We start from the raw sequence: 12374 nt of genomic DNA on the forward strand, positions 1-12374 counted from the left end.
AAAAATTTGGGTATTTGGTTGAAAACCAGTGGGACACCCACTTAATGACTAAATAGGAACTTAGAACTTTTTAACTATTTTTAAAAGTGTAAAATTATGGAAATTGGGGTACAAAGTGTGGGGAAGGTATATTAGGGTGCATTATGAGTGGGACAAGTTGTTTTTTTAAAGTGGCTTAAAATGACCTAAATATATCCGTATACCCATTTTTATGTAACCCTAATTTAATTTTAGCACTAATTTTGCTTAAAAAAACCCCAAAACACAGTAGTTTTCTATAATTAGCTCATTTTCTTTTCACCCACAATTCACTGATTTTGCCAGCAAGAATTATCACACATTTGCAATTGGATAAGTTGAAAAATGGGAGAGTGCATGCTAACAAAAAATAAGAATTTACTCACCGGTAATTCTATTTCTCGTAGTCCGTAGTGGATGCTGGGAACTCCGTAAGGACCATGGGGAATAGCGGGCTCCGAAGGAGGCTGGGCACTCTAGAAAGAATTATGACTACCTGGTGTGCACTGGCTCCTCCCACTATGACCCTCCTCCAAGCCTCAGTTAGGACACTGTGCCCGGACGAGCTGACATAATAAGGAAGGATTTTGAATCCCGGGTAAGACTCATACCAGCCACACCCATCACACCGTACAACTCGTGATACTATATCCAGTTTTACAGCATGAAAACAACAGAGCCTCTCAACAGATGGCTCAACAATAACCCTTTAGTTAACAATAACTATTTACAAGTATTGCAGACAATCCGCACTTGGGATGGGCGCCCAGCATTCACTACGGACTACGAGAAATAGAATTACCGGTGAGTAAATTCTTATTTTCTCTGACGTCCTAGTGGATGCTGGGAACTCCGTAAGGACCATGGGGATTATACCAAAGCTCCCAAACGGGCGGGAGAGTGCGGGTGACTCTGCAGCACCGAATGAGAGAACTCCAGGTCCTCCTCAGCCAGGGTATCAAATTTGTAAAATTTTGCAAACGTGTTTGCCCCTGACCAAGTAGCAGCTCGGCAAAGTTGTAAAGCCGAGACCCCTCGGGCAGCCGCCCAAGATGAGCCCACCCTTCCTTGTGGAATGGGCATTTACAGATTTTGGCTGTGGCAGGCCTGCCACAGAATGTGCAAGCTGAATTGTACTACAAATCCAGCGAGCAATAGTCTGCTTAGAAGCAGGAGCACCCAGCTTGTTGGGTGCATACAGGATAAACAGCGAGTCAGATTTTCTGACTTCAGCCGTCCTGGAAACATATATTTTCAGGGCCCTGACAACGTCTAGCAACTTGGAGTCCTCCAAATCCCTAGTAGCCGCAGGCACCACAATAAGCTGGTTCAGGTGAAACGCTGACACCACCTTAGGGAGAAACTGGGGACGAGTCCTCAATTCTGCCCTATCCATATGGAAAATCAGATAAGGGCTTTTACATGATAAAGCCGCCAATTCTGACACTCGCCTGGCCGAAGCCAAGGCCAATAACATGACCACTTTCCACGTGAGATATTTCAGATCCACGGTTTTTAGTGGCTCAAGCCAATGTGATTTTAAGAAACTCAACACCACGTTGAGATCCCAAGGTGCCACAGGAGGCACAAACGGGGGCTGAATATGCAGCACTCCTTTCACAAACGTCTGAACTTCAGGTACTGAAGCTAGTTCTTTTTGAAAGAAAATCGACAGAGCCGAGATCTGTACTTTAATGGAGCCTAGTTTTAGGCCCATATTCACTCCTGCTTGCAGGAAATGCAGAAATCGACCTAGTTGAAATTCCTCTGTTGGGGCCTTTTCGGCCTCGCACCATGCAACATATTTCCGCCATATGCAGTGATAATGATTTGCCGTAACATCTTTCCTGGCTTTAATAAGCGTAGGAATGACTTCTTCCGGAATACCTTTTTCCTTCAGGATCCGGCGTTCAACCGCCATGCCGTCAAACGCAGCCGCGGTAAGTCTTGGAACAGACAGGGCCCCTGCTGTAGCAGGTCTTGTCTGAGCGGCAGAGGCCACGGGTCCTCTAAGATCATCTCTTGAAGTTCCGGGTACCACGCTCGTCTTGGCCAATCCGGAACCACGAGAATTGTGTTTACTCCTCGCCTTCTTATTATTCTCAATACCTTCGGTATTAGAGGCAGAGGAGGGAACACATAAACCGAGTGGTACACCCACGGTGTCACTAGAGCGTCCACAGCTATCGCCTGAGGGTCCCTTGACCTGGCGCAATATCTTTTTAACTTTTTGTTGAGGCGGGACGCCATCATGTCCACCTGTGGTTTTTCCCAACGGTTTACCAGCATCTGGAAGACTTCTGGATGAAGTCCCCACTCTCCCGGGTGGAGGTCGTGTCTGCTGAGGAAGTCTGCTTCCCAGTTGTCCACTCCCGGAATGAACACTGCTGACAGTGCTAGTACATGATTCTCCGCCCATCGGAGAATTCTTGTGGCTTCTGCCATTGCCATCCTGCTTCTTGTGCCGCCCTGTCGATTTACATGGGCGACTGCCGTGATGTTGTCTGACTGGATCAGCACCGGCTGGTGTAGGAGCAGGGATTTTGCTTGACTTAGGGCATTGTAAATGGCCCTTAGTTCCAGAATATTTATGTGAAGGGAAGTCTCCTGACTCGACCATAGTCCTTGGAAGTTTCTTCCCCGTGTGACTGCCCCCCAGCCTCGAAGGCTGGCATCCGTGGTCACCAGGACCCAGTCCTGTATGCCGAACCTGCGGCCCTCTAGAAGATGGGCACTCTGCAGCCACCACAGTAGAGACACCCTGGTTCTTGGAGACAGGGTTATTAAGCGATGCATCTGAAGATGCGATCCGGACCATTTGTCCAACAGGTCCCACTGAAAGATTCTGGCATGGAACCTGCCGAAGGGAATTGCTTCGTAAGAAGCTACCATCTTTCCCAGAACCCTCGTGCAGTGATGCACCGATACATGTTTTGGTTTCAGGAGGTCTCTGACTAGAGATGACAACTCCCTGGCTTTCTCCTCCGGGAGAAATACTTTTTTCTGGACTGTATCCAGAATCATACCCAGGAACAGTAGACGTGTCGTCGGAACCAGCTGTGACTTTGGGATATTTAGAATCCAGCCGTGCTGGTGCAGCACTTCCTGAGATAGTGCTACTCCCACCAACAACTGTTCCTTGGACCTCGCCTTTATTAGGAGATCGTCCAAGTACGGGATAATTAAAACTCCCTTTTTTCGAAGGAGTATCATCATTTCCGCCATAACCTTGGTAAATACCCTCGGTGCCGTGGACAGTCCAAACGGCAGCGTCTGGAATTGGTAATGGCAATCCTGTACCACAAATCTGAGGTACTCCTGGTGAGGATGGTAAATGGGGACATGCAAGTAAGCATCCTTGATGTCCAGGGATACCATGTAATCCCCCTCCTCCAGGCTTGCAATAACCGCCCTGAGCGATTCCATCTTGAACTTGAATTTTTTTATGTATGTGTTCAAGGATTTCAAATTTAGAATGGGTCTCACCGAACCGTCCGGTTTCGGCACCACAAATAGTGTGGAATAGTAACCCCGGCCTTGTTGAAGTAGGGGTACCTTGATTATCACCTGCTGGGAATACAGCTTGTGAATTGCCGCTAGCACCGCCTCCCTGTCCGAGGGAGCAATCGGCAAGGCAGATTTTAGGAACCGGTGGGGTGGAGACGCCTCGAATTCCAGTTTGTACCCTTGAGATACTATTTGAAGGATCCAGGGATCCACCTGTGAGCGAGCCCACTGATCGCTGAAATTCTTGAGGTGGCCCCCCACCGTACCTGGCTCCGCCTGTGGAGCCCCACCGTCATGCGGCGGACTTGGAAGAAGAAGCGGGGGAGGACTTTTGCTCCTGGGAACCTGCTGTTTGTTGCAGCCTTTTTCCCCTACCTCTGCCTCTGGACAGAAAAGACCCGCCTTTTCCACGCTTGTTTTTCTGGGTCCGAAAGGACTGAACCTGATAAAACGGCGCCTTCTTAGGCTGTGAGGGGACATGGGGTAAAAATGCTGACTTCCCAGACGTTGCTGTGGAAACTAGGTCCGAGAGACCATCCCCAAATAATTCCTCACCCTTATAAGGCAAAACTTCCATGTGCCTTTTAGAATCTGCATCTCCTGTCCACTGGCGAGTCCATAAGCCTCTCCTAGCAGAAATGGACAATGCACTTACTTTTGATGCCAGCCGGCAGATTTCCCTCTGTGCATCTCTCATATATAAGACTGAGTCTTTGATATGGTCTATGGTTAACAGGATTGTGTCTCTGTCTAGTGTGTCAATATTTTCTGACAGTTTATCTGACCACGCAGCGGCAGCACTGCACATCCATGCTGACGCAATAGCTGGCCTAAGTATAATGCCTGAGTGTGTGTATACAGACTTCAGGATCGCTTCCTGCTTTCTATCAGCAGGTTCCTTGAGGGCGGCCGTATCCGGAGACGGTAGTGCCACCTTTTTAGACAAACGTGTGAGCGCTTTATCCACCCTAGGGGGTGTTTCCCAACGTGACCTATCCTCTGGCGGGAAAGGGAACGCCATTAGTACCTTCTTAGGAATTACCAATTTTTTATCAGGGAAAAGCCACGCTTCTTAACACACTTCATTTAATTCATCTGATGGGGGAAAAACTACGGGTAGTTTTTTCTCCCCAAACATAATACCCTTTTTAGTGGTATTTGTATTTATATCAGAAATGTGTAACACCTCTTTCATTGCCTCAATCATGCAGTGAATGGCCTTAGTGGGCATCAGGTTAGACTCATCGTCATCGACACTGGTGTCAGTATCAGTGTCGACATCTGCGTCTGCGGTCTGATGTAGCGGGCGTTTCAGAGCCCCTGATGACCTTTGAGACGCCTGGACAGGCACAAGCTGAGAAGTCGGCTGTCCCACATTTGGCATGTCGTCAAATTTCTTATGTAAAGAGTCTATACGTGCACTCATTTCTTTCCATAAGCACATCCACTCAGGTGTCTACCCCGCAGGGGGTGACATCCCTCCTAAAGGCATCTGCTCCGTCTCCACCTCATTAGCCTCATCAAACATGTCGACACAGCCGTACCGACACACCGCACACACACAGGGAATGCTCTAACAGAGGACAGGACCCACAAAAGCCCTTTGGGGGGACAGAGTGAGAGTATGCCAGCACACACCAGAGCGCTATATAATGCAGGGACTAACTGAGTTATGTTCCCTATAGCTGCTTTTTCTATATAACTGTATACTGCGCCTAAATTTAGTGCCCCCCCTCTCTTTTTTACCCTTTTCTGTAGTGTAGACTGCAGGGGAGAGCCAGGGAGCTTCCTTCCAGCGAAGCTGTGAGGGAGAAATGGCGCCAGTGTGCTGAAGGAGATAGCTCCGCCCCTTTTTCCCGCGGCCTATTCTCCCGCTTTTTTCTGGATTCTGGCAGGGGTATTTACCACATATATAGCCTCTGGGGCTATATATTGTGGTATTTTTGCCAGCCAAGGTGTATTATTGCTTCTCAGGGCGCCCCCCCCCCCCAGCGCCCTGCACCCTCAGTGACCGGAGTGTGAAGTGTGTGTGAGGAGCAATGGCGCACAGCTGCAGTGCTGTGCGCTACCTTGGTGAAGACTGATGTCTTCTGCCGCCGCTTTTCCGGACCTCTTCTTGCTTCTGGCTCTGTAAGGGGGACGGCGGCGCGGCTCCGGGACCGAACACCAAGGACTGGGCCTGCGGTCGATCCCTCTGGAGCTAATGGTGTCCAGTAGCCTAAGAAGCCCAAGCTGGCTGCAAGCAGGCAGGTTCGCTTCTTCTCCCCTTAGTCCCTCGCTGCAGTGAGCCTGTTGCCAGCAGGTCTCACTGAAAATAAAAAAACTAATTTCTATACTCTCTCTCTAAAGGCTCAGGAGAGCCCCTAGTGTGCATCCAACCTCGGCCAGGCACAAAATCTAACTGAGGCTTGGAGGAGGGTCATAGTGGGAGGAGCCAGTGCACACCAGGTAGTCATAATTCTTTCTAGAGTGCCCAGCCTCCTTCGGAGCCCGCTATTTCCCATGGTCCTTACGGAGTTCCCAGCATCCACTAGGACGTCAGAGAAAGTTGTTTTTACATTACTTTTACCGTGATATGTGTGAAGTCAATCCGCATTTTAGCAGGCAAATGAAATTTCTCTTACTATATTCAGCAAAGATAAAAGGTGAACAATTAGTACAATCAACTGATAACTGTAGTTAGTGTAGAATGTTCCATTTAAAAGACATGGACAGTTGGGGTGTTACTAAGTGCAACAAATGTTTTGTGCTCCAGGCTCCAAATATGTTAACTAGACTATGGACAACTTTATTGCCGTCTAGTAGACAAATCATTACTTGCCTACTCTCTTGGAAACTGTGGGAGTCTCCCAGTTTTTCGGGTAGTCCCCAGCACCCCTGGAAGAGTAGGCAAATCTCCAGCATCCCATATGTTTGCTAGTGAAGCGGGCAGGATAAGGAGATTATACCTGGGATTCGCGGATCCTTAAGGGAGGGATTGTGTGCCATTTGGCACTGTCCCTTCCTCGCAGCAATTTCCATGTGGTGGGGGCAGGGCCTAATTATGTGACAGCCCCCTTGCCCCCCGAAGTGGCCAGCAGTGTCTCCTCTCCGGGCTTCTCCCAGAGAGAAGACCTTTAAAGTAGGTTAAGTATGAAACAAAGGACACTACATTCTGATCATTAGAGATCTCAAACCTTTTAAAAAGTGGAGTAGTTGCCCATAGCAACCAAGCAGCAGCTACCTATAATTTTATAAAATGCACTTGATAAATGCTAACTAGAAGCTGATTGGTTTGCACTATATGTGGTCACAATACAGATTGTGCATTATTTAAATGGTCACCTGGCAAACACCTTTACTAATATGACATACTGTACAGAAGGAGAACACACAAAGGAAATGGACAATATTAAAAATCAAACAAATACTTTTTCTTTTGAGACAAATAAAGACCAAGTCCCCGGAAATTAGTGAGATTTAGAAAACGATGATAATGAGGCAATTATGAAAAGTGATTAGAGCAAGGTCTGAGAACAAATGACTGGCAGGGACACAGCTTGCACAAAATATTCAATGTCCAGCTAATCCCAGCATTTCATCTACTATATGGAAAATGCAATAAAGGCCAAGTCGTTTGTGCAAATTGATTTGATTTGATTTGCAACAATGGAATAAAGAAATAATGAGGAAATACTGTTAAACCTACTAATGGCTGATGTGTGTCTTGTGTGAGTAACATTACCTTAAATTATCCTTAAATAAAAGATGAGACAGAAATTACATTAAATAAGTCAGCTATTTATTGAAAAGATCAACTTGTGGTGAAGATGGACAGCCAATAATCAGCACAGCCCACAATGCACCAATACAAACACACAACATGCACTGCGGGCGGAGACCGTTTTATGGGTGCTTACAACTCAAAACTAAGGGTATCCAACTTAACCATACAACCTAACAAATCACCCGGTAAAGGTGTAGTGCTGCCGCCGGTGGTGTGGTTCAGACATCAATCAAGATGAATGCACTCAAATCTGCACCCAGGCTGATGAGCCGCCGTCCGGCGGGGGAAGGGGTGAAAATTCTTCACCAAGAGGCTTAAGTCATGTGACTCCAAACCTTAAACACACTAAGCACTAACCTATAAAGAATAACTGGCTGAAAAGATGTGTCCTCATACGTGTGGCACAAGGAGCCCTCTGCGAGTGCGAGTGAGCAATGCCGAGCGGTGCAGCGTAACAACCTTTTATTTAAATTTGTGTCTTAGTCGGAATGCAGTAAAAAGAACTACTATCTGTACCAGGGACGCCGGGCTGTTACTTTATCTGCACAAAAATTAGTTTTAAATATGTACAAAGTCGCAGATGAAGCACCATGAAACCTGCTGTGAAAAAAGCTAAAACAACCGCTGCATTGTAGCACTTTGTATACAGATTCAGACTCAGTCGCACACAGATTTACAAGTGTAGCATATCAAACTAATCAGTGCAGCCTCGGTAAGCAGTTTTGTCATATCTGACTGCTTAATTTCCACGACTAAGATGCACATTTGAGCGAAAAAGACTCTTGGCACTAGATGAGATGCACAGGACCTAAGCGCTGAGAAGGGCTGTTTGGTGCGACTGCACAATAGTGTATGAGGACACATCTGTATGCGACGCCACACAACCCAAACTCTAGCCTCGTAGTGTAACCCATGCTGTCTGCCTTCTGGTCTTCATCTCATTTTAATAGTAGTGCAAGGTTCCATTTAACTTGAAACTAACCAAATGATAGCACAAAACTACAATGGTCATTTAATTCCTCCGCCGCTGAGCCACAATTATCTATTTAATAAAAATTGTCTCCAGCACTTTCTTGCTTTCTTTTTCTCACTCAAAGTGTTGCAATTTAGCGTTTTTGGCCCAGCACCACAGTTACGGGCTCAGTATAATTTTATCATCAGTGTGTGTTTCCAGTATACTTATACCCCTTTTCCACTGCAAGAATAACCCAGGTTATTGCAGAGTCTACCTGGGTTGCAGCTTGGTGTAAAAGGGTCCTAAAAAAATTAATAACTCGGGTCGAGCTACCTGGGAGTCCTACTCTAGTAGCTACCAGTTTGAGCAAGGGGAGGACCTGGGTAGCCTACAGTGTAAATCTGACCCGGATCATACAAAAAGCCTCTGGAGAGCTGGATCACTGGCGCTTGGAGATGATGTCATCTCAAAGCACCAGCAGAGGGAAGACCTGCCAGTAACTCGGGTCCAGCCTGCGGTGTGAACGGGGTTTCAAGCCGCTGTGACATAGCTTGAAACAGTGTTCAACCCAGGTCGGAACCAGCATTTTGGAGGAAAAGAGGTATTATAGACAACAGCATGCCCACAGGCAGTTAATAGGTAGCAGGCAACAAGAAAGACAGCCATAAAACAATAATAAACAACCAGCGTCTGTAATCAAAATAACCTATTAAATTAAACCGAGTAAATGTGGAGAGTAACAGGGGAGAGACTTCCACCAGATAGCTATTACTGGGAAGGGAGAGGGTTTACGACAGTGGAAAATTCCTGTACCACATAATTTTACATTTATGAATATTCATCATTTGTTGTTGATATATTATTTCATTCAGAAGTGCCTCACTCACCACATGTCCAAGCAGGTGGAGTACTCTGTGGAGCCCAGTAGTACATCTGGAGGTCTATACCAAAGAGTCACTACTTCATTAGAGTAAGTGTGGCTTGGGACTGACTTGGCTCGAGCAAGACCTGAAGGGAAAAAAAATAATTATGTTACATAAAATAGTTCTTTATAAATAACGCTATGTTGACACACAGGATGTCTACACTAATCTCATTATGCATGTCTACATTTTGAACATACAAGGGTCAGGGTTAGGCTGTGGTTAGGGTAATATAGTACTGCTGACATCCTCACTGTTGACACTGTGACCATGTCGGCTTTCTGAAAGTCAACATAGTATACCATACCCATAATTAACCACTGTTTTAGAGAAGCCCGCTATAAGGGTTTGTTTCTAGAACCTTTTGTTATCATGTTGTTGATTTTTTTATTTTACCTTGTGCTGGCAGTGTGTGACCTGGGGCAAGTAGGTGGCAATTGGTCACACGCTCATATAAACAAGTGGCAAATAATAAGCAGGTACTGTACCTAGACTTGGAGAACACTGTATTAATATTAAGGCTGATATAAAGACTTGAGTTTTGTATTTATATTTTCACGATTTGCTAATTATATTTAATTTGACTATAAGACCTTATCATTCATTGGTTGAGAGACTCGCATGGAAGCGTAACACTCCTTAATGATGGACATCCACCTTTAGAACTTCATTTAGATTAGAACCTAGTATACAGTAACTACATTTAAAATTTTTATACAAACATCGTACTATAAAATTTCTACCCTCAAAAGATCCATAGTAGTAACAAGACAGCTATAGCTGCAGCATAACTTCTGAATTATATATATATATATATATATATATATATATATATATACACACACACATACACACACACACATACAGGTTGAGTATCCCTTATCCAAAATGCTTGGGACCAGAAGAATTTTGGATATTGGATTTTTCCGTATTTTGGAATAATTGCATACCATAATGAGATATCATGGCGATGGGACCTAAGTCTAAGCACAGAATGCATTTATGTGTTATATACATCTTATACACACAGCCTGAAGGTAATTTTAGCAAATATTTTTAATGACTTTGTGCATTAAACAAAGTGTGTGTACATTCACACAATTCATTTATGTTTCATATACACCTTATACACACACAGCCTGAAGGTCATTTAATACAATATTTTTAATAACTTTGTGTATTAAACAAAGTTTGTGTACACTGAGCCATCAGAAAACAAAGGTTTCACTATCTCCCTGTCACTCAAAAAATTACGTATTTCGGAATATTCCGTATTTCGGAATATTTGGATATGGGATACTCAACCTGTATATATATATATATATATATATATATATACACATACATACACACACACACACATACACACACAATAGCTCTAGTGAGCTGCGTTGCCTGGTTTTTACTGATTTTTTCCCCCCTCTCTCTATCCACCCACCCTCTCTTTCACTCCAACTATACCCCCCCTTCACTTTCTCCCCACCCCTTTTGCTTTTTTTCCCCAACTCTCCTTCTCCCTCCCCCACTGGCCTCTCCGCCACAGGTAGGAAAGGTCAGAGTTCATTCTGTTACTACATTGTAACGTGATGTCATTTTTATCAGCAGTCATTTTTATTATATAGATATAAAATAAAATAAAAATTAGGCTTACGTACCCCCCTGACAAATGTACAATCTTGTGACCCATAAACAAAGTACAGCAGTATTAAAGAAAAAATAAAACTCTACAGGCTGGTGTTCATCACAATGTAAAACAGCTTAACAACTAAATGTTCCATTCAAAATTGCAACAAAGAGGGCAGTAAAGAAAACCCCTGATGCCACCTGCTATCCTGGCACATTGATCGTGGTCTGTGAACACCAGGTGCATATGCATCAACACTTGAAGAGTGATAAAGTGGAAAGAGATCAAGCACCAACCAATCAGCTCCTAACTGCCATGTTACAGGCTGTGTTTGAAAAATGACAGAGGCTGATTGGTTGGTACTTTAACTCTCTCCAAACCTTGATACATATGCCTCCAGGAGTTATATGCGTGTAGTAGTGTGTCCTACTACTTAACATCTTCAGTCTGAATCCGCCATTAACCAATGACACTCACTGCAGGCTGGACTATTTAACCAGAGGCAGAAAAAGAAGTAAAAGTATATACAGTATGTTTTATTAATCTATATTCTATTCTTTACGGAATTATCTGTACCACCAAAAGAAAGTAGAAGTGATGGATGAAAAAGAAAATGCAACTTGCGTTTAGGTTTTATTTCGGAATCTGGACACATTCTCCTAAATTGACAAACCAGTTTGTTCGGTAAAAAGTATATAAGAATTGTAAAACAAATGCCACACAAAATGTTTTGTTTTTGTTTTATAGATTACTTTAAAAATCATCATACCAGACAACACAACATGTGAGCACAGACACTGTGTCTCCAGATGGCACGTTTGGAGGCCATAGGCAGCAATCTGAAACATCTAATCAATTTACGCGCTGATTTACTAGGATAGCCAGTGAGTGACTAGTTCTCCCTGATTTTGGTGATAGACCTGTCAATCACACGGGGTTCAGGTCTTGGTGCCTGGAATGATTACTCTCGGCAAATTTACAACGTGATTGTAAAATGCCAAGATAAGACAATTTTGAAACCATTTAGAAGTTTAATTAAATATTAATTTCACAGTATGTATCAAGCACCAGCTCTTTGTTCTAGGGTACTCCTATCTTGCATTGATTGTACAATAATAAGTTAATTACAGAATGGTAAAATTATATTTTCCATACAGAATATACAAAACATTCGATCTGAACAATACCATTTGTTAAATCGTCCAACCTATTTATAAGAACTATTCTTACCTGTCGCATTGTGGAGATGTACTTATCATGCCTCTACAGCTCCTCCTACTTTTCTTAGCAAGGAGAAGCAAGTACGCTGATATGTATTAACATCATGGGTGCCAGATTGGGGGAGAGAAAACTCTCCCGTCCAGCAATCGCTGCCAGACCCACAGCGCATCAGGCTAGTGTGGAGACTTGAAATACTTAATTATCAAGCACTAAGGAGCAATATAAGGGCAAAAATTAATGTTTATCGTTGTCAATAGAACTGTTATCGCAGATGGTAAGATTTGCCAGGACTTGCCAGCTATAGCTTGCCCATGCACAGCATGACACATATACGGTCTATCACAGCAATCACAGCAGTGG

The 12374-nt window shown here is 44.2% G+C and overlaps 1 protein-coding gene across 7 annotated transcripts in view; it reads right to left on the reverse strand.

The window, feature by feature from the left end:
• Positions 1-12374, reverse strand: part of CDK14 (cyclin dependent kinase 14) — a 1134790-nt gene that overhangs the window by 417622 nt on the left and 704794 nt on the right. For all 7 annotated transcript variants that reach the window (XM_063921438.1, XM_063921439.1, XM_063921441.1 and 4 more), the window contains one exon: positions 9134-9254. In XM_063921438.1, the coding sequence (XP_063777508.1) occupies positions 9134-9254 (121 nt within the window). The remainder of the gene's footprint in view (positions 1-9133; positions 9255-12374) is intronic.

Source organism: Pseudophryne corroboree, chromosome 5, assembly GCF_028390025.1.
Source record: "Pseudophryne corroboree isolate aPseCor3 chromosome 5, aPseCor3.hap2, whole genome shotgun sequence".
Taxonomy (NCBI): Eukaryota; Metazoa; Chordata; class Amphibia; order Anura; family Myobatrachidae; genus Pseudophryne; species Pseudophryne corroboree.